Here is a 21683-nt window from a genome sequence, read left to right as displayed (position 1 = left end):
AAAGGGAGGCCAGATAGGAGAGGTCGGACTGTAATCAAAAATAAAATCTGTGAGTGTCTCGTTGTCTATTTTACTCAAACTGAGCTAACTCTGAAAAAAAAAAAATCAATCAATCAATGAAAAAAGGGGTTAATGTGACAGAAAGAGCTGTTGCATTTCTTGATCTTGTCCACATTAATTTCCCTGAATCAATTCTGTAGAGCTACGTCATGAAGCTAAAAGTACCGCAGTAAACTTTCCCTGAAGCTAGCTACAAGGGTTCCCTTGGAAGAAGCATTTCCGTGGTCAGATCTATTCATCATGGAGCATGACGTTGACATCCTTGTAAAGCTGCCATGACACCTTGCACACATGACCACTGAAACCGTCTTGTCCATCACTGGTCAGCAGCACCACTGCCATCTGCTAGTCCACATACATTTTGTGTCGACACACAGGACATGTCCCAGACTGTTCATGTGGAGAAAAAAAGAAAATGGTACACTGTTTTTACACTGTAAGAACATCATAAATAAGACCATCAATCTAGTTTTTCATCTACAATGTCGATGCTATGGTCACAAGTTACCCTGGTTACTACTTGTGACCTATTGGACATGCACACTTTTGCAAAAGTCTGGTTTTCCCATTCCCCCATTCATTTCCCATCAAAATCCCCCCTCCCTATGCCCTTCCCTGTGCTACTCCCTTCCTGGGTTCCCACTTCTGTAATAATACAATTTGTAGTAGGTGCTCTATGACAGTCCACGCTCCTGGGGACAAACTACATTGTACCCATGCTGGAAGGTCAGTATTTTGAGTCACAGAAATTGCAAGGTGATTTCTCCTTCAATATGGATATGTACTATGTGATCAAATGACTTGTTACATTTTACGGCGGACATCATCAAAAGATAGAATGTACATAATTTGTTCTAAATATTTACTTCATAGTTGTTGTTGTTGTTTTTTTATAAACAAACTCAGGCAGGTAATGCAGTGAGGGTAAAACCTCACTCGTAAACAAGCAAAATGTGATCTCAAAAAGTCAAGTACTTAAAATGAATTGAATTGTGAGCTGACATGGTACTAATACATATTGTATGTTACATATTTTGTGAACTTTAGCATTGAAGACAATTTTGCGAACAAGCATCACATTGAGGGAATAAGGAAGAAGTGTTACCACATTCTACATGTAGGTAAACATTTTGTGATTTCCAGCCTTCAGGACAACTGTATTATGCATTTGGACCATGGCAACTCTCAAAATTCATAATAATAAAATAGCAACATATGGCCCATATGCAGTTGAGTCAATCACGGTTTAAAGGCCAATTGACAGAAGGGCGCAAGCTTTTGGGCCTTTTGGGCCTTGCCCAAACACTTCCCGTATTCAGCGAAACTCTACAGGTGGTCAATGGGTGTGTAACCCCTCCTCCTACCCCCTCCCCAACTCCCTCTCTCTCCTTCCACCCCCCCCCCTCCCCCCTTCATTCAACTCTACTTTATATCATGCTCAGTTGTGCTAGATGTCAACCATAGAAGAAAGCTGAAGATATTTTGAAACACAATGGCAACAGAGGGATCTGGATTAGGCAGTAAGTACTGGAAATTTTCCTCAAAGTTTGGACTGCCAATCACTAAAGAATCCATGTCACAGTCAGTTAAACACCAGCAATACAGTCATTAAAGTGCAGGAGTTGTGGAGGGTCTGAAGCCTTGAGTTTGCAGAGGTGTGGGTCCGAGTGACCCTGTCAGCAATGTCAGATAACAGGATTTTGGGGTGGCTACGGTGTGTAAGTTTTCATTGGAGTGGGAAGGCTAGGATTCATGCTTACATACCCATTATTTTGCACCCACTCATGACCATAACATTCTATTCAACTGGCACAGAATATCTTTTTCATATGGGGGCTACAATATACTATCAGCACTTGTTGATGACTTTTTAATAATCCGTTCCTCTCGCAATTCTCCAAGAGCCTCCAATGCCCCTAAACGAGATGCTTTTTGTATTAAGTAGACAGAGAACTGACAGCTTTGTAATCCTCTGTGCAAAAGCGGTCAAGCGATGCATGCATTTCCTTTTCACCATCAACTGTATGTGCCATCAAACAATGCAAAATATCAATCAGGCGTGAAGTATGAAGAGAGCATGCACTGATAGGCACCTGAATGGGGTCAGCAAAAGTTTAACTCTAGTGAGCTAAGCCTTGATTGCTACATACTTCTTCATACACGTTTTCAAGGAAAACAAGTGCACTAATATGCTGGAATAAGGTAAATTGGACATCACTATCAATTGCATGTTCAATCAAACAATGCAAATATCAATCAGACATGAAGTATGAATACAGCATGTGCTGATGGGCACCTGAATGGGGTCAGCGAAAGTCAAAATCTAGTGAGCTCAGCCTTGATAGCTAAATACTTCTTCATACAAGTTTTCAAGGAAAACAAGTGCACTAATATGCCGGAATAAGGTAAATTGGAAGAAAATATGCAGTTTTGAAACAGAAAGAAAACAGGTTTATTTGGATGAATGGCTATACTGTCTAATAAGAGTGCAGGTATTTAGGGATTTGTACCCAACTTTTGACCCTTTTATGAGTTTAAAGAAGAAGTGAAATTTAGCACTTTTTCTTGACCTTTGACCTTTTGGCCTTTGACCTTTTGACAAGAAACTTCCAAGAGAATCTGTATTGGGTAATACATGCATACACTAAGTTTCAAGGAAAAATTCTACAGGCATTGCATAGATGAGAGGGAAATAATGACAATTTGATGAGTTGACCTCGACCTTTGACCCCCTGACCTTTGACCCATGACCTATAAATACCCTATTCAAATGATCACTGTCAGTCAGTACATGCATATATATTAAGTTCCATGAAGATATATCTTGAAATATTTGTGAGATATGGAGAAAAAAGGTAAATTCTAACATTTTCACTTGACCTTTGACCCTTGACCTTTCACCCCGTGACCCTAAAATCCAAACAAAGTATTATCCCCCCAGGATATACCCTCATACCAAGTTTGATGTAAAACCACCACACGGTTCTTGAGATATCAACAAAAACAAAACGGGACGGACGGACGGACGGACGGACGGACGCCACTTCGTTGGCGGAGGCACAAAAAACAAAACAAATTACACTTACCTTTTTCAGCCAGATGGTAATGCACTGATTATGGAAAATATGCTTGCATGGCAGGCGGTCCAGGACCTCCTCAATCTCATAGTCACAATGGCAAATGGCACAGGATGCGTCTTCCACTGCTCAGGTGGGGAAGACAAATAAGGGAAAGAATTTTTGTCGCTATCGCTTTGAAATCTGGATTTTCATTCTTTCACTCATTTATCAAGGCCAGATTACTTCCTTGCTGTGTAGCAACATGGTGATATTACAGTGTACATTTCAAGACAGAGCACATATCAAATACAGTGGACTCCTGTTATAACAAAATCCTCTGGTCCGGCAATTTTCTTTTGTTATATTGAAATTTTGTTATAAATGAACAAATAAACAAGATTCAACAAACATACAATTGTAGAGCGGATAATGTTGCGGCCTGAAATTTTACTTCATTGTATACAAAATTTCGTTATAACCGTGTTCTTATAATGGGAGTGCACTGTAATCCCCACATTCTCCTGCAATGCATTTGAACAGGCAGGCTCTGATGATGACATTTTGATGAAAGAAGCATCTGAACAAACACAAAACATTTAATCATTCTTTCACTTTCTAGTACAGCACAATAATGCAGAGATAACTACAGATAAAGTGATTGAATGTGAAAATGGAACCACACACTTCTCTCTTTCAACTGCAAATACATGTTTTGCAACTTAACCTGTTGAAGACGGGCTGATTTTGCTACAAGACGCATTTTCCATAGACACTTGCTCAAATATACTCGGAGCTCGGGACTCTTCCTCAATGGGTTAAAGATGATCTTGGTTCACTGATAATATGCAACATGTTATCACACAGCAGATCCTAAAACATTTACTGTATGTAGCAATTTCAAAATCTGCCCGGTGTTTGAGCAGTTTTGCTGATGTGAATGCCCAAAAGATACTCAAAATATTTTGTCATCATTGGCCATTTTCCACATGCTTAATTAGAGGCATTACAATAATTATTGCAGTAAAAGACGTACTCTTATGGATAATTAACTGCCCTTCTGGTCCAAAATTCATCCATAGATAATCAAATCTATAGATCTGTACATTTCTGGTGTCTCTGATAGTCTAATTTGTTCAATGATATCCTCCTCTTGAGTCTTGAAAAATCAATCTTGCACTTACCAACCATCTTCTCGGTAACTACAACCTTCTCCAGGGTGTCAATTGTCTCTTGCGAGGCAGGTGGGGGCGCTCCGCCATTATTCATGGTTTGAGCACCTGTCACGTCAAAAGTGTGCTGAGCCAACAGGCTGAGAACTACGTTCTGCACAGAATTCATGGAAATGAAGGAAGGTGGGGGGGGGGGGGTAGGATAAGTTTAAGTGATGCTTTGTCTGAAAGTGAAGGATGGCATCTGAAGCTGATAGTTGAGTTTTATTTGTTAGTATTGTCTATTCTTCAAACTATTTCACACACATGTATACAATCAAAGGCTGTGAAATTTTGAAGTGCATATTTTGGTGAGGTAATAAGAACGCTACAGATGCACAAAAAAGTTGTGGCTTCAAAAGGATGGTATAATATTGATGGAGATGAGGATTGGGCTTTTAACTTTTTGCGATACCAAAAAAAATCACTTATAAAATAGTACAGAGCATGCCATTTTAAGAGGAATTCAACGCTTTTATGAAGAAAATTGGTTTTGGCACGGCGACATATATCCAAAAACAGAGTAAAACAAAGCAATAGTAATAAAAGGTGGGTCCCACCTTTTACTAGGATCGCTCAGTTTTGAGTGCCTGAGCCATTTCAAAAACCAATTTTTATCAAATAAACATTGAATTCCTCGTGGAATTACATGCTCTTTCATATTTCACAAGAGGGTTCTTATTACCTCACCAAAAATGTTATAAACCTGAAGCTAGGTTTCAACCAAAACTATACATTTCCTTTACTATCTATTTCCTTTAAGTTAGAATGCATAACAGTTAAAAAAAAAAATATAAAAAAACAAAAAAACACAATGACACATCTACGGTATATCCCTGACACTTCAACTTGCTGCACCAAGGTAAAATAAACTGACAGATTTCAACAGATCTGCACATCCAAGACTCATTGAAAAGTGCTAGATGACCAAACTTATGTTGCAAAGCTCTAATTCTTAACTTTATGAGCCAATGACAAAAATGACAAATGACATTTTTCCTTTTTCTTCATTGAAACAAACACTAGAACAAAAGGGAGAATGGACAGATATCTAGTGTATTAAAAGTAGCTGTTTTCAAAATGACATGGCAACCACATAATATTTACAATATGTGACCCGCTACAACAAAAGGATCCTAAAGTCACTGACGGCTGAGCCGAGAAAATCGAGTTTGAAGTCACATCATCAAAACTGGTCAAAACAATCAGATTTCTGTTTTTGGCATAATTTCGTAGTCTAATGTTTTGTCTATCATCTGCCGAAATTTCGAAGCTAAATGATTAAAGGAAAGGCAAGAAATCAGTGTTTTTCTGGGCCATGATTTTCTGACTTTCAACATAACAAACACGTGTCCGAAGATTTGGATTTAGCGCCGCAGCTAGAATCCACCCCTAGCAACGAGGGGGTGATCTTATTGGTCAGTGCATGGCAACCTGATTACTGATTGGTCGTGCGTAGACCGCTGGCGCTAAGCTTGAATGAACATCGCGGAGGTTGCTAGGAGCATACCTTCTATTGTCAAGCTGTGAAAACTGTCTTGCCTCCCCTTGATCATGATAGCGTCGGAAGGAAAACTTTGAAGGCGTTTTTCTTGAAACTCTGATTTCCAAAACAACTTGACATGCGCTAGTAAAATCATCGATATCTCCGCAACTGAGTACTTTTATGAGTTGTGCTATATCATAATATATGAAATTAAAACGGAAGTGTAAGGTGATAATGTCGTGCCATTTTCAGAAAATTGTCCTCCCCGATTTTTGGACCCTTTTGTTGTAGCGGGTCACATATTATGGTGTACCACAACACACATAAAAAGTCCATGAATTTGGTATTGTCTTCAAATTAGAATCACATTAAGAGTAAAGGAGTAAGATGTCAATGTGCTGAAAAATGCAGGACATTTATCTACATATTTCTTCATTGTTGTGCATACCTCGATCAAGAGTTCAACGAACTCTCCTCCAAAGTCCCTCCTAGCTCGGGACAGCATATTGAAGAGGACAGCTGGAGATGCCTGCAGCATCAGGGGCCCAAAAATTGGTGAGGCCAGAAGGACAAGATGCTCCATCATATTGTCAGAAGTCTCTGACAGACTGTGGGATAAAGAGATGTTCAAAGTCAAATGGCAAGTCTACAAAACCACACTGTCTTGTTTCAAAAACCTGGTCGAAGGTTTACAAGCTCTTCCTTTAGATCCCTATCGAACACAGAGATAACTAAATTTCATTCTGCTCATTGTGGCTGTTTGAGTTCATGTAATGACATAGAGATTTCAAAAGATGTGAGTTACCACTTGTTTTAAAAACAAACACTCTAAATGTTAAAGGGAAGGTAAACCCAAAGAACAATGTGGGTTGAGTGAAAGCAGCAACATTAGTAGAACACATCAGTGAAAGTTTGAGGAAAATTGGACAATCGATGCAAAAGTTATGAATTTTTAAAGTTTTGGTGTTGGAACCACTGGATGAGGAGACTACTAGAGGATATGACGTATGAGTAGACAACAATACAAAGAAAATATAAAGGAAATTCAACAAAAATTCACTTTTCTAGAATTATGAAAAAACAATGGACCAACCGCTTTCAGAAAGCAGAAGGAATAATTGCTAACCTTAACATATATCAATATCAAGTTGATGGAATTTGTAATTTTCATGAAAAATGGATTTTTGCAGAATTTTCTTTATATTTTCTTGGTATTGTTGTCCACTCATACGTCATAACCTCTAGTAGTCTCCTCATCCAGCGGTTCCAACATCAAAACTTTAAAAATTCATAACTTTTGCATCGATTGTCCGATTTTCTTCAAACTGTCACTGATGTGTTCTACTAATGTTGCTGCTTTCACTCAATCCACATTGTTCTTGGGGTTTATCTTCCCTTTAAGAACACATACTCTATAAAGTGAAAGCCACACTAACATTCATTGTGTGATTAAATCTGCATTTATGGCAAATGACTTATACATCTTTACAATTTACTACGGATATTAACGAGGGAAAAACATGGACATACCCTTCTTCTCTTGTGCGTCTGCCTGGAGTCGGGGTAGGGGGTGGGGTTTCACTTTGTCTGTTTCTCTGTGTCATCTCATAGTCTTGCCCTGTGTCTGAAGCACTGGATTCCTGCTCGCTGGAATCCCTTCTAACACCAGTAGATCTGTTCCGAAAGGCGATGTGTTGCGAACTTTCAAGAGATGGGAACTCAATAGGGTCGTGTATGTCTGGTACTGAGTCTGCACTGGATGGGGTGATTCTCTGAGCAGAAGAACCACGATTCAGGATTGACGTTCTCCCTCTTGCTCTGTCTTGGTAGATCAGCCTTTGCCTCGGCTCCGTGGGAAGGTTTGAGTGCTCACTTTCGATGTGCCGCCACCTGTCCATATCTTCACTGTCCATATTGTCATATCGACCGGTAAGTCTTTCTCTTGGACTATTTGGGGTTGTTGCAGTCCTTGCTGTGCTGGTACCATAAAGTCTTTCTCTTGGACTATTTGTAGTTGTTACAGTCCTTGCTGTGCTGGTAAGAGAACTACTAGGGTCAGCATCCTCCAAAACGGACAGCGCTCTGTAGAGGCCCCGTCTGCTGGGAATTGCGGCAGTGGGTCTGGTGGCGCTTGGTGCGGAGGGCAAGTTGTCGCCATCTGAAGAGGATAATCTTGACCTTCTCCTGAGCTGCAGATTGGTCACAGGACTATCTCTGAATGTAACATCACGGGTTGAAGGAGTTGCAGGGGAGGCCGTAGTTCCTGGCAAGGATGTATTCAGGGGTAGGTTCTCTCTAGGTTCCCCTACATTAGATGCTTCCCTGTTCCTTCTCTGAGGTCTACTCTGAGGAAGCCAGACATCTTCTTCGCCTCGAACAGTGCTACTTTCTGGTCTAGACACAGAGTTGCCATGTGCCAATTCATTTCCAGCAGCTGCAGCAGGTGGGACTCTACGACTCAGGACAGAGGCAGCTGTATTCACATCAATCAGCTCTCTTTGCCGGGCTTGAGGAATTGTACCGATGCTGCTCTGTCTGCCCAGTCTTGGCCTGTCCACCATGCTGCTACTGGCACTATCATGTTGTGAACGACCGAAACTCCTCCTGACACTGTTAGGGTAGGTTTCCGGCACTTCGTCCGGAGAGGCACTGCTTGTTCCACCCAGTTCGGCAGCTGTGGCAATGGCTGGCCGAAAACTCGGGCGACCGCTGCTGAGCCCACTGCGTATGTTTTCGTTCCTTGACAAACTTCTCACAGCTGGAACCCTGGCAGAAGACAGTCGACGTGGCAGGAGTTCTGTGGGAAGCTCGCTACCATTTGCTGGTAAAGATTGGGCAACTTGTTCTATGTCACTGTGTCTGCTAAAATTGACTCGCTCAGTTACACTCTCACTTTCTGGCATGCTCCTATGCACAGTCTGTAGTGTGGATCTTGAAAGTGGTCTAACAGTTTCAACAGAGTTTCTTTGAGGATGGGAAGATATAGACAATGATTCATCTCTACATGTCTCTGTAACATCTCCATGTATTAAAGTCGCATTAACTTCTTGTTGAACTGATGTCTCATTATCTAGTTGGAGGGATGTCGCTGGGTCATCCACTGCTGTTCTCGTCTGCTGAGTGCCTCTACTGCTTGGTGCAATTTCATTTCTCTGTCTGTTATTCTCTCCTGTTGCAGCTTGGGATTTCCTCTTGACTATTCTTCTACGTGGATTTGTGTTGGAAACCCTGACAACTTCCACCTCACCTGGCTTGGGGCGACTGACAGTGGTTGAGGCTCCATTTGCGTTTCTGGGCTCAAAACTTTGGGGGGAAGGCTGTGGCAACATTTTTTTCTGCTTTGGTCTTACGCTTCTCGATACAGATGGCCTTCCATCTGACAAGGCAAGCTTTGGCGGAGGACTAGTATTAGGTTGCAAGCCATCTGGATTTGATGTTGATGATGTCTCATGTGGCTCACCCTTAACATTTCTACTGCTTGAAGGCAAGCTGGAACTGTTTTCGTCACCAGCGTTCACTGACTGAACTGTCCTCTTGTTTGGCACGTTCTTGTCTCTGTCTGGATTCACTGCTTGCACATGAGGCTCTCTCCTGGACCCTCTCTGAAATGGAATCATCTCTCCTACTGTCGATGTGGATCCTGATGAAGCCTTCCTCTGGAAGTTCTTATCACCGGTTTGTTTACTTGAGCTCAAGCTCCTCTTCATTAACTTGCCAGATGGAGTCTGCTTGCTCCCTAGTGCAGGTGCTTTTGAGGCCAACTGCCTGTTACCCATTTGCGATGATCTCACTGGACTGTGCGACACTCCTTGCGAAGATCCCTCTGCGAAACTCTGCAACCCCGATACTCTTCTCATAGGCATCTTGCACTCACTGTGTTACCAAGCTCATTGCCCTGCACTGGAGATGACCCTTGGGCCGTCTGGTTTGCAAAGTGGAAGCCATTGTTCACCAGTAACGGAGGATCTTGGTGTGATTAAAACTGTGCAGCGGTTATCTTGAAGAGGAAAGGTTGAAAACTGCCAGGTGCTGCAGACAAAGACAAAAAGGCAATGAATCAAAGTACCAGCAATGTCATATCAATTTCACCAACATACAGGGTGTCCCAGTATACATTCTACATTGTAGATAAAAGTGTATTACATGAAAGCTATCAAGAAGTATATTCTTTACAATTATTCATTTACTATCAAACATCCTTATGGCCATATTATCAATATTGAAGTCACAGGCTTACATCTAATATGTATGAATCCTGATCTATAATTTTTTTTTTATAGATTCTTTGTACAAATTATTGATCTTATGGTGTGATTAGAAAATAGAAGCAAATTATGTAAAATACAATGTAGATACAGTTGCAGGTTCAATTATGGTGTAAACTTAAAATATATATAAACAAGATTAAAACCACCATCATTTTGGTAACAATATCAGAAATCAGGCACTGCTTTAGAAACATAAGTTGCATGTGAGAATTGTACATTGTTAGTCAAAGTCCCCTTAATGTCTGAACGAGCAGTCTGCTTAAAACTAAAAACATAGTTTTGCAGAAGGGCTCAAAATTCATCTTCCCTCATTTGGAATCTACTTGCAATATATCAAAAGGCTTTTCCAAGGAACTTGTCTGGCTGACATGTTTTGCCAGAATGAAAATCTATTTTGGAGTATTTTGATATCAAAAGTGTGAAATAATTTTGAGCATAGTGCACAACTTTTTTTTTTCTTCCTGAAGCGCCATCCCCATTCAGTAGTGTACAGGTGGAACATTACTAGTACATGTCTACGTGATGATCGAGTTTTGCCCTTGCCGGAGTATTGCATCACATGCATTTACATGCAACAAGCTGCATTTAATGTGATCCACCTTTGGGTGATATTGCTACTGCCCAAGAACTGTAATCGATAATAAGCCATGACATGGCAACCACAATCTGGTATGCTCTCAAACTACAAATACTTCCAGCGTATCCAGACATTATGAATTGCATTTTTTGATCGTTACCCTGCACTGAAATTGTGTCATCACATATAATGTAATAACAGTACAGTCATTTCACAATTTTTTTTTTCTTTTTTGATAAATGCATCCAGGTCTTCATTTTAGAGAAAAAAAAAACAATCAACAGTTTCTGCAGTTAAATGGAAACCATGTTTTACCTTTAATAAAGTAAAATCCAATAAACAAAACTATCATAAAAATTTCATCAAATTAGACAAAAACAAGCATGTCATAATGTACTTTATAAAAATGTTATCATGTATTGTTAGCAAATCAGATGAGGTAATGATCCATGCAGACAATTCAGCAGTTATTCAGCAAAACTTCTCACAATTTGACCAGAGCACATCAGCCACATTTCAAAAGTAGAAAAAGATTTGAAAACAAAACAAAATCTAATTTTGACTAAATTACTGTCAAACAAAATTAGATTCAGTAAAAATAGAGTGTCTGTTGAATATTATAAATTGACAAAGCTACATTTGTATGGCCATTAAAGGGGCATTCCAGACGATTTTCATAATTTCACATCATGGGATGCAAATCAACAGCTCCATGTATAGATTTGTGGAATTGATTGTGGTCCTTGTGCAGAGAAATCAATACTCTGAAAAACCAAAAACAAATTACACTGAACAGTGATGATGACATAGAAGCCTCACGTTTTAGAAATGTAGCAATGCTATACCATGTACATGCCACTTGCTTAAAAAGTTCACCTGTGTAGAATTTATGCATGCTTTTTTGTTCTGCTTCCTTGAGCCCCAACTTACACATTCTTATAGTGAGGCTGCCACGTCATCATCCTTGTTCATTGTGTTTTGTTATAAATTTTGAAAACATTCTTATTCCTCATACCAGTCCCTATAGATTCTGAAACTCTGTACCCAGTATAACCAATTTATAGTTGTTCATTAAAGTAAAAGTCTGAAAATCATCCAGAGGTCTCCTTTAAATTTTCATGGATTCAATTGTTTATATGAAATGGGGATACATTCAAATGACTGGCTGAGAGCAATCATGTGACCAGTCTTTTAAAATTTTGCCGATCATTTTTTCTTGTGAGCTGTAACAAGCCTCAAGCATGTCTTTATCAAAAGATAGAATTCAGGGAAAGACTTATTCCCCCCCCCCCCCCCCTTTATCTTGCCATACCACTCTACACTACCCTATCGTTATTAGCTTTAAAATGCAAGGATGTACATGTTGTATGTTGTCCTAATCATTTGCCAAATTACTGTTTGTGTGTGTGCATGTATCCGTGCGTAAGCTAACAAGGGTAGTGTAGAGGATTGTGGCAAAATTAGTGCAAAGAAGACAAAAAAAGGAAGTTGGCGCTATGTACTTTCTTATCCATGTATCTCAAATTCAACTAGACCAAATTGCACCCAACATCGATTTGGTTCAAATCAAGTATTGACCGATTCTGTGACGCGCTATGTGTATTTTTGGCATGGGCGCAGCCATAGTGGGTGTATCAGCCGACCCCCCCTCCGCACTCCCCCACCCCTCTCCCTACATTAGCACACGCGCAGAATGAAAAACTGCTTTAGCCAATAGGCGTCTCGTACTGAGTGCGCGAATGCTTGCTAGTGCGCGAACCTTTGTTACAAGTGCGCGATAAACATGTTGCCCGGGGGTGGGGGAGAGCAGGGGGGGTCGGCTGATACACCCACTATGGCTGCGCCCTGTGCCGTAAAATGTCTGCTGCCCTCAACGAACCCGAATCGGTCAATACACAGCCTTGATGCTGTACAGAAGTCACGACAGACCGTGCTTTACATGGGGTCAGGTCGGGCTACATGTAGGTTCAAATGTAAATGAGTAATTGGAAAATTGTTTTACTAAGCTATTGTGATTTTGGTGCAATTTGGTTCAGTAGAATTTGAGATATCCACATGGTCACAGAGATGACAAGTTTGTGAAGTGGCTGGGAGTGAGACCCTGTGAGGGAGCGAAGCGACTGAGCAGGGGAGGGTGTGGGAGGGGGGCGCCTCTCACCTTAGGGAGATTTTTTTGATTTGGGATGATTTAGTGCATACCAGGGAGGCAATTTTTTGTTAATGAAATTGTATTACAGGTATGCACCAAATCTCGTGATTTCATCAACAAACTGGTTGGCTGAGAATAAAATGGAAACAGGATGTTTTAAAATTTCTGGATTGAAAATTACTTTTGTTTTCTTGCTGCGCCCGGAGGAATTAGAAAACGGATGCTGGGTGTGTGAGCATGAGATGAGCAGCCGAGCTGTGATTGTGATTCACACGCTGGAGGTATAAGACTTGGTACATGTAGGTTTGTGGTCAAAAGTATTAGGTATGGTACATTATTACATTTGCTCCAACAAGTCTGTATCCAAATTACTTTACAGACTATGAAGAGTCAAGATCAAGATTTATAGGTCCTACATAATATTGAATACTTTAAATCGTTACACAGCCTACATTCATCAATGATGAGACAAACTACCAGGTACTTATGAGCAAGATTATAATGACCTGTAATCATTTTATATCTTGGCACTAGTGTACTTTCACACCTGTTTGTCATATAATCTCCAAACGTGCACAAAATCTATGCGTATTCTCGTGACCGCGCACCTCACTGCACTCAGTACGACTATACTCTACTAAGAGGGATGTACTTTAATGGAAGAAGAAGAACTCACCCTTAAAAAAAAAAAAATTCAGTACCAGTAACCTAAAATACTTGCATCCGAGTCTCCAAAGTTGAATAGATGTTAAGTTTTTAACACTTCAATTAGTATTTACAAGCGTCTGAAAATCATTGGAGAATCTGACTTGACTGCTCGAAATGCTGCTCTGTACACAAGCACATTACGACATGTTGTATGTTCAGCATATTATGCTAAGGGTTGATCATTTGGTCTGAATGTAACTGCGACCAGCCTGAACGCAAAGTGTTTCTCCCACAGTATAATTGTGTGAAGGAGCGCCCCAGGGTTGGTCTGAATGTAGCAACAAAGCAGCTTTTTCTATGGTGTCGTTGAAAAACAATTTTTTTTCTCTCTTTTCCTCGGCTATATAAAGTCTTGCATATAAAGTGGTTGTAGCTTCAACTCAGTTGAGCATACTATGTGCACGAGTGTGTGCTGCCACCAACATCTTTCTCTTTCTTTTCTAACTTTTCTCCTTTCATTTTCAGGTAGAATCTACTGTAACTAAATTTCCCTTTTATAGTAAATTTATCAATCATTTCTTTGTGGTTTTCCTTTTTAAATAACTCTCTTGATTTCCTATAATTTATCAAACTTTAAGACTGCCTATCTGCCTTAGATGGTAAATTGTTCTCAAGTTTACTTCATTGGTTGTTTTCCCTTGAGACTCTACACTGTTGTACATTACATATGAAAAGGGTCTTTCCTTTCTATCCTCTCCAATTTCTTTTTCTTAATACATGTATGTACTGGTACCGTGATCGTTTTAATTATTAAATCTTTTTCTTTAAATTCATTTTCCTTTTCAGCCTGTCATAAACTACATGTAGGGCCGGGCCTAGGGCCTACACCATAATTCTTTCTTTCCTTCCAAATCGTCTTTGCTTTCTTGCAGTTTTGATTCATCTCTCATTCTATCATTCACAGTTCTGGTTCTGGTTCTGGTGAGATACTGCACAAACTCCACATCAGGGATATAAACGTGCAGGCGTGGTCGAGTGAGCGGAGTGTTTATATTTTGTAATGTGCTTTTTGGATAATTTTCCCCAAGTCAAATAAGTGTAACTTCCGTTTGAATGAGTTTAGACTGGGAGCTTCTCTGATATCCGGTGGAAGGAGATTCCATTCAGCACAGGTTCTCGGAAATAAAGAATACTTATAACAATCTTTAGATGTTTTGAACTTTCTGAAGAAAATAGACTGTTGTTGCCTTGTCGTCCTGCTGTTTTCCAGTGGACTTGATTGCAGATGGGACGTATCCAGAGCATTAACATTGTAGACCGATTTATAGAGTAATGTCAGTCTAAGGGCAGCCCTACGATGTTCAAGTGGTTTCCACTCAAGGCGTTTAAGCATGTCAGTGACACTGGAGGTTTTTTGGTGGATGTTGAGGACAAATCTGGCAGATCGTCGTTGAATGGCTTCCAGTTGAGTTATATATTCTTTCTGGTATGGGTCCCAAACTGATGCGCAGTACTCTAGTCTGGGTCGTACGAGGGTTTTGTAGGCAATGGATTTGACTTTTGACGAGCAACTGAAGAGATTTCTTCGCAGGAGGCCAAGGATTTGGTTTCCTTTTGAAGATACACCTCGAATGTGATTTGCCCAGTTCAATTTATTGTTTAATTGGATCCCTAAGTAAGTGTGATCTGTAACAGCCTCCAAGATAGTTTCTCCAATATGATAAGTTGCCTTAATTAGGTTCTTTTTATGTGAAATGTGCATAACGAAGCATTTTGTTTTGTTGAATCTCATCTGCCATTGTTGTTCCCACGTTCTCAGACGATCAAGATCTGTTTGAAGGGCCTGACTATCTTGTGTAGTGTGAATCTCCTTGTACATAATACAGTCGTCTGCTAATAAACGAATTGTTGAAGTAGAGTCATTAGAGATGTCGTTTATATAGAGAAGAAAGAAGAGCGGTCCGAGAACAGTACCCTGTGGAACTCCGGACAGAACTGGTACTGACGTAGATGCGACACCTTCGATTATTACTTGTTGGGTTCGTTTTGTGAGGAAATTTCTGATCCATGTCAAGAGGGCACCCCGAATTCCAATGTTGTGGAGCTTGTAGAGGAGTCGTTCATGAGGAACTAAGTCAAATGCTTTGCTGAAATCCATAATTATTAAATCTACTTGCCCTTTGTTGTCTAAAATTTTGGTGAGGTCATCAATGAGAAGAGCCAACTGTGTCTGGCAGGAGTGCTTCTTCCGAAAACCGTGCTGGTTTTCGTTCAAGATGCTATGGTATTCGATGAAGGACATGATGTTCGTGTGTATGTGTTCAAGAACCTTGCACGTTATTGAGGTTAACGAAATGGGACGATAATTACTGACATCTGAACGATTTCCCTTTTTATACAAGGGCGTAATGTTGGCTTGGAGCCAGTCTTCTGGGACATCTCCGGTAGAAAGAGATTTCTGGAAAATTGTTGTTAGGACAGGTGCTACACTGGATGCACATTCTTTCAAAACCCTAGCTGAGATTCCGTCTGGGCCTGGAGATTTCTGGGGGTCCAAGTTTTTCAAGAGCTTTTCGACTCCTTCTACAGTGACTGTGATAGGTGCCATAGCTGGAGAGTCTCCACTATTTGTGGATATCAATTATTCTACCTAGTGTGTTTTTCTGCTTTCAATCTATATTTTCCTCTTTGCTTTTCCCTTATTTACTAGTTCAGTCTTGACTGTTAGTGTTATTTAGGCCTAGATGCAGTGTGTGTGAGACCAATAAAGCCTGTGTCAGGCTGTGACTAACTGTGTACATTAGGGTCTGTGTACATTAGCTATGTTATGCCTATGGCCAATTATGTACCCAACACTATACACTATATGCAGTGATATGATGGTTAGATTCTATGCCTTATGCATTGATATACAGTACAGTAGCTAGAGAGTGCAGTGTAGACATCTAGCATGTCTAGTAATGATGCAGATTGCACTACAGCTATACTTACCAACCAGTCAACAGACACCATAGCATATACATTGAAGCTTGCGCTTGAAATCATCTGTCCACGAAATGAGAAGTTTGGTCGTAGTTTACACCGTAAGTAATATGTGTAACGTCATTTTGACCCAGTCTTCAAATGGAGATCTAAACGCGCATCACTCTCCCCGTTCTCATTGCCCACTCGTACTCGTATGTGTACCGTGGTACCCATACCAAACATCCTTCATTACGCATCGAGTGTACTGAAGAGTGATCTTTACCCATACATACTCCCATCAACCAAACATAAAGACGGGTCGGGTCGGTCGGAAGGGGACGAGCGTTGCGAGCGCACGTAATGTTTACACCAAATGTGAATGGTCGTGCGGTATCTCTGGTACGAGCGAGTCCGAGGGACGACAGTGATCTAATTTACATGCACCTGTCCATATTGGAAGAGGCGAGAGACGCAGGGCGTCGGAGTCGGTAACGCAGACTGTACCGGTATTGTACCGAAGCGTCGCTGGTTACCAAAGAGAGAAAGCAAGTGCGCGCTGATGACACAATGGATTGAAAGATAAGGATCTTGGTAGGAATGCCGATGACAACAAATAATCCATATCGATTCGGAACCAGCGAACTTTTTGTCGATGGAACCCCCCCTCCCCACCACTATGTAGGCCTACTACGGTCTACTCGAAATTTAGCGAGATTTCATATCGCATGAGATGACGTATTTTTCCCTCCTCCCCCAGCCTCTTCCTCCTTCTCCTTGATCGTCATAATCACAATCAAACCACCGTCAGTGCAGCAAAAGTCTATAAGCTCGCACTCTTGTCATGTCGCTCTTGAAAATGTCGTTCATCTTCTTTTCTTGATTATTCCTCCTCCTCCTTCTCCTCCTCCTCCTCCCCCTCCTCTAGGCCTTTTTCTTCTTCTATGTAGCCTACTGGCTACTGCTACTTATATACAACCTACTATCATCACATATTTTGGATCAAAAATTAATTCTCTTGTGATTGGTTGAGAGAACTTTACATTATTATATTTCTTATGTATTTCAGCTATTTCAGGTAGCCCCCCCCCCCCCCCCCCCCCCATCTCCTTTTGCAGGCCTACACTATTCGGAAAATGGCGTCCGGTTAGTTTATATGCCATTTCCCAGTACTAGTAGTGCACTGTGTGACAATATGATAGTCACAGAGTAATTCTAGGAGACGACGTGCTCCTTCGTACGGTAATAGAAATATGACAATGACAATCGGACAATAACAGCAATTTTAACATGATGACAATGACAATTGTTTTATTTTCCCCGGTGTCGGCCCTATGCCAGCGTACTTGGGAAAGTGCGCATTAGAAACTAGGTTTCTCGACATCAAGCATAGAATTCGTACTATCAGGTTATTTACAAAACATAAATGAGCAGGCCTACTATAGCACTGAAATATTAGGGCCCATGTACTCACCACTAATCAACATTTGGGCACATTGCATTTCAAAAACGGAAAGAAATATTTTATGTCGAAATTAGTATGCCTTGCAAATACTGAGGAAGTAAGTGCTCCTGGTATTGCTCCTGGTAAGTCACTTTGATGCATAATCCTCTTTTGCACTATCATCCTTTTTTTTTTTAATTGATCTAAAAAAGAAAGGGGATTTAATACACCTTCATATCATATAATTCAGGAATTACGCGGGAATAACAAAATTTAATAACTTCAATTCCTTGTGATCTCATATCCATGGCATTTGTGAGAGGAACGTAGGCCTACTAGGCCCTATACCAAATGAGAAAAAATTAAACGAGAAATAAGCCAAGTAGAGTTTTGAATGCCCGCATGCGGCTAAACCGTATAGTGACAACTGAGGATCGATTGAAGCTCAAGAGATGGATTCACAATACTCTAGTAGTTTTATTCCCTTTGACTGGCTATAAAATGCGATGCCACCACTCAGTTGAATTATAATGTGCCAAATTGGATCTCCGTCATAGACAGGCATGATTCATGTCTTCTAGTTGCATAATAACAGCCACTCTTGCAAGTGTCTGAGGAAGAAGCATCGTTATGACACTAATTACTTTTCGCCATCCCCGCGATCAGAGGAGACAAAAGATGCGAGCTGTATTGGCCCCTACGTCATAATAAAGACACAGTCAGGTGAATAGTCACGAATGTTGTGTTATGGGGTAGGACTTTGTGGCAGTTTCATAACACAAAAGTAAATTAAGAGAGACGCGGAAATAAGGTTTGATTCGGAGACGGTACTAGAGGTACATCTTGCTGGCTTGAGGCTTTTATTGGCACGAATAGAAATTGCACAGATTGATGAAATAGAAATCAAAATTAAAAACTATTCGACAAGAAATTAAACTCTTACTAGATCAGATACCCTTTATCATGCAGTGGAATAAGAAATGGAGGGTAGAGCCTACAGTTACAAGCACACAAATCACAACACAGGCCCTACGACAGCTCTAATTTACAATTTTGCATATTTCTGGACTGGGTTGACTTTATTGTTTAAATTGTTTTAGGTCCCTATTTATATATGTGTTTATCATTAGATGTAATTTCATTTTCATTTAGAATGCTGAATAAACATATGCAGAATATACCCGACCACTTTTGAGGTTCTCTGATAACATCACAAATGCATGTTGATTTGTGTTGATGATACCCTCACCATCACTTTGCGGTGAAACGATATCTAGAAACATTCTTCTCAAAAAAAAAAAAAAATCTTCTATTTTTCTTCAGATTACTTGGATACGCCCCCCCCCCCAAAAAAAAAAAAACCTTCCAAATCAACCACTCCTGTTGTGACCTCACCTGTCAATCTTTGCTAAAAAGACATTGGAATGCACCCTCCCCAAGAGTGGTATAAGCATAACTAGCAATTGTATGTTCCCTCGCCATGTTTAAATGCTGAGTCGAGGGGAAGGGTCATTTCAATGTCTTATTAGTACTTTAGCAATGACTGACAGATGAGGTCACAATTAAACAGGAATGTTGATTTGGAAGGTTTCAGTTCAACACTCATGAATTTCAATTCCCAAAGATTCCGCCCTTAGATTCTTCCCGTCTGAGCGGGGGGGGGGGGGGGGGGGGGGGTCTTGACCTTGCCACCACCACCCCCCCCCCCCCGGTCCCGCAGCCCCCCCACACTGAAAAACGTTCCGCGGCCCCTGAGTTGGGGCGTATCCAAGTAATCCGAAGAAAAATAGAAGAAAAAATATTTACTAACTATGGAATGTTTCTAGATATTCGTTTCACCGCAAAAGTGATGTTGAGGGTATCATGAATCAATACAAATCAACATGCATTTGTATAAAAATGTCACAGAATCTTTCATCCCCAGAAAATTGACAGCGAGCTGTTTGAATAGGATCAAGGATCCTCCTAGTCCTATACTGATCACGCACGTCATGGGTAGTATCACAGACTGGCACACTGCATGCTGTGGATGATGATGTACGGTGCGCGCGGTACGCGCACAGTGATTACTCGTACTCGGTATACCTCAGGCCAGAGGGAGGATCGTGCTCGTGAATGATTCTTCGATTTACTGTTCCGTAAGTACAAAAACACATGGCTGCCAAACGCATGATAATCTTTTTTTTCCCCAAATGTTGTAGGTCTAGCTTGGTTATGATGCTGTAGAATGTAGCAATCATCAGCTCTCGCCCTTTTTTCCAAACCTGAGCGAGAACTGGGACTGTGGCTAGTGATGTACACTGCATTGCCATTGCCTTGGATGCTAGGAGTACTTAGGACCCTACTGCTAATGCTGTATGTAACCTAAGTGGCGCCTTCTTTACCAACATGGCATTGAGTACGTGGGACCGTGGAACGATCAGCTGCTCACATGACGTTTGTTCTGCAAGCTTTTTACTGTTGAGTGTTGGACGTGACTGTGATGTGCATTTGTATTGGTGCAAACTAGACGCGATGTTAAATTTTTGAGTGATTATTGAAAGTACTGCCCAGAGTACCTCTTCCTCTTTCTTTCTCAATGAATTTCGGCCTGAATTTCTTCCCAGTGACAACAGTGTCTAACCAAAAAAAAGTTAGATTAAAAAGAAAAATGAGTTTATTACCCCTAGTTTAATGCCCTTCCACTAAGTTCCAGTATTTTTTTTTAATTTATTAATTTATTTGCTGCCTTTATTCTCCACTCATAAGTCATGGAAAGGATTGCTCTATCACTCAGCCATAGTAAGGCGCTAGGCAAATTTTCATCTCAAAGGGGTCTTTCCTCTTTGGCCTTGCTGTACAAAAACAAACAAACAAAAAACAAACAAATTATGATACGTTCATTCAGCATTGTTTCACTGAAAACAAGAACTTAACCCATTGAGGATGAGTCCCGAGCTCTGAGTATACTAGTCAGGCCAGGCAGGTGTCTGTAGAAAATGTATGTAATGTTGTAGCAAAATCAAACCGTGTTCAACGGGTTAAATACACACACACACACACACACACACACACACAGAAGAAATGAATACAATATACATTAATTTTGAATACTAAAATCAAAATATGATGCGAGTAGGGGGCTTAGTACTAGAAACTGCGGGGGAAAAAAAAACCCTCAATCATACACTTAAAGAAAAACAATCAGGAAAAGAAGGGGCAGCTAAAGAAACGTGAGAAAAGAGGCGAGTCATAACCAATAGAAAATTTCATTTGGTGAATCAATATTTTGTGTAGAATATTATTTTAGATATGCTAATTGATTCACCAAAGCAGAGTCACTATTCAAATGGCATTTAAATGATGCAGTTGATACAGGTGGTGCAGACTCTGGATAATCAAAGTTCATTCCATGGTTTCGCTCCTTGGTACGTGAGGGCTCGTTTACCATAATTCGTCTTTAATTGTGCGAGATAGGTTTGGTTGTATTGTGTATGCAGTGTGGCAATTTGGTTATGACATGAAGAAAAAAATTTACTGCAAAATTCCTCCTGTATTTGACAGTTTGATTCTTCCTAGCACCAGAATAAGACTGAATGAAGGATCATACAAATACAATTATGATTAAAAAACTATGACAATTATGATGACCTCCCTCAGCAAGCAAAATAGACGTGTTCTTGATTCTTGGAGTTTCTCTTTATCTCACAGCTATCGTCGTGATTTGACGGAAATCTCTGGAGAAAACAAAAAAGGAAGAAGCCCCCTGTCGGGTAATGCATACCCTGCCTCGAGGATCCTTGCAGCTAACCAGATATCATCTCTGCTTTAAGTTCCCATTGTC

The 21683-nt window shown here is 40.5% G+C and overlaps 1 protein-coding gene across 1 annotated transcript; it reads right to left on the bottom strand.

Moving 5' to 3' along the window:
* Nucleotides 1-341: 341 nt before the first annotated feature.
* Nucleotides 342-16467, bottom strand: LOC140237513 (uncharacterized). The gene is made up of 6 exons (XM_072317445.1): nt 16447-16467; nt 7344-9842; nt 6262-6421; nt 4301-4442; nt 3147-3262; nt 342-450 (listed from the first exon to the last, which is right to left on the bottom strand). The coding sequence occupies exons 2-6, from the start codon at nt 9674-9676 to the stop codon at nt 406-408; spliced, it is 2796 nt and encodes a 931-aa protein (XP_072173546.1). The 5' UTR covers nt 9677-9842; nt 16447-16467; the 3' UTR covers nt 342-405.
* Between the last annotated feature and the right edge of the window lie 5216 nt (nt 16468-21683).

The sequence above is a fragment of the Diadema setosum genome, chromosome 14 (assembly GCF_964275005.1).
Source record: "Diadema setosum chromosome 14, eeDiaSeto1, whole genome shotgun sequence".
NCBI classification, from domain to species: domain Eukaryota; kingdom Metazoa; phylum Echinodermata; class Echinoidea; order Diadematoida; family Diadematidae; genus Diadema; species Diadema setosum.
The sequence above is the reverse complement of the archived record's forward strand: the minus strand, read 5'-3'. Positions and strand labels throughout refer to the sequence as shown.

Excerpts from the sequence above, each read along its gene's own strand:
- LOC140237513 (XM_072317445.1), bottom strand. The coding sequence starts at position 9,676 with ATGCCTATGAGAAGAGTATCGGGGTTGCAGAGTTTCGCAGAGGGATCT. Across the intron at positions 6,422-7,343 it reads AGACGCACAAGAGAAGAAGG|TCTGTCAGAGACTTCTGACA; the intron begins GTATGTCCATGT and ends TTTATCCCACAG. Across the intron at positions 451-3,146 it reads TTACCATCTGGCTGAAAAAG|TCTGGGACATGTCCTGTGTG; the intron begins GTAAGTGTAATT and ends CCACATGAACAG.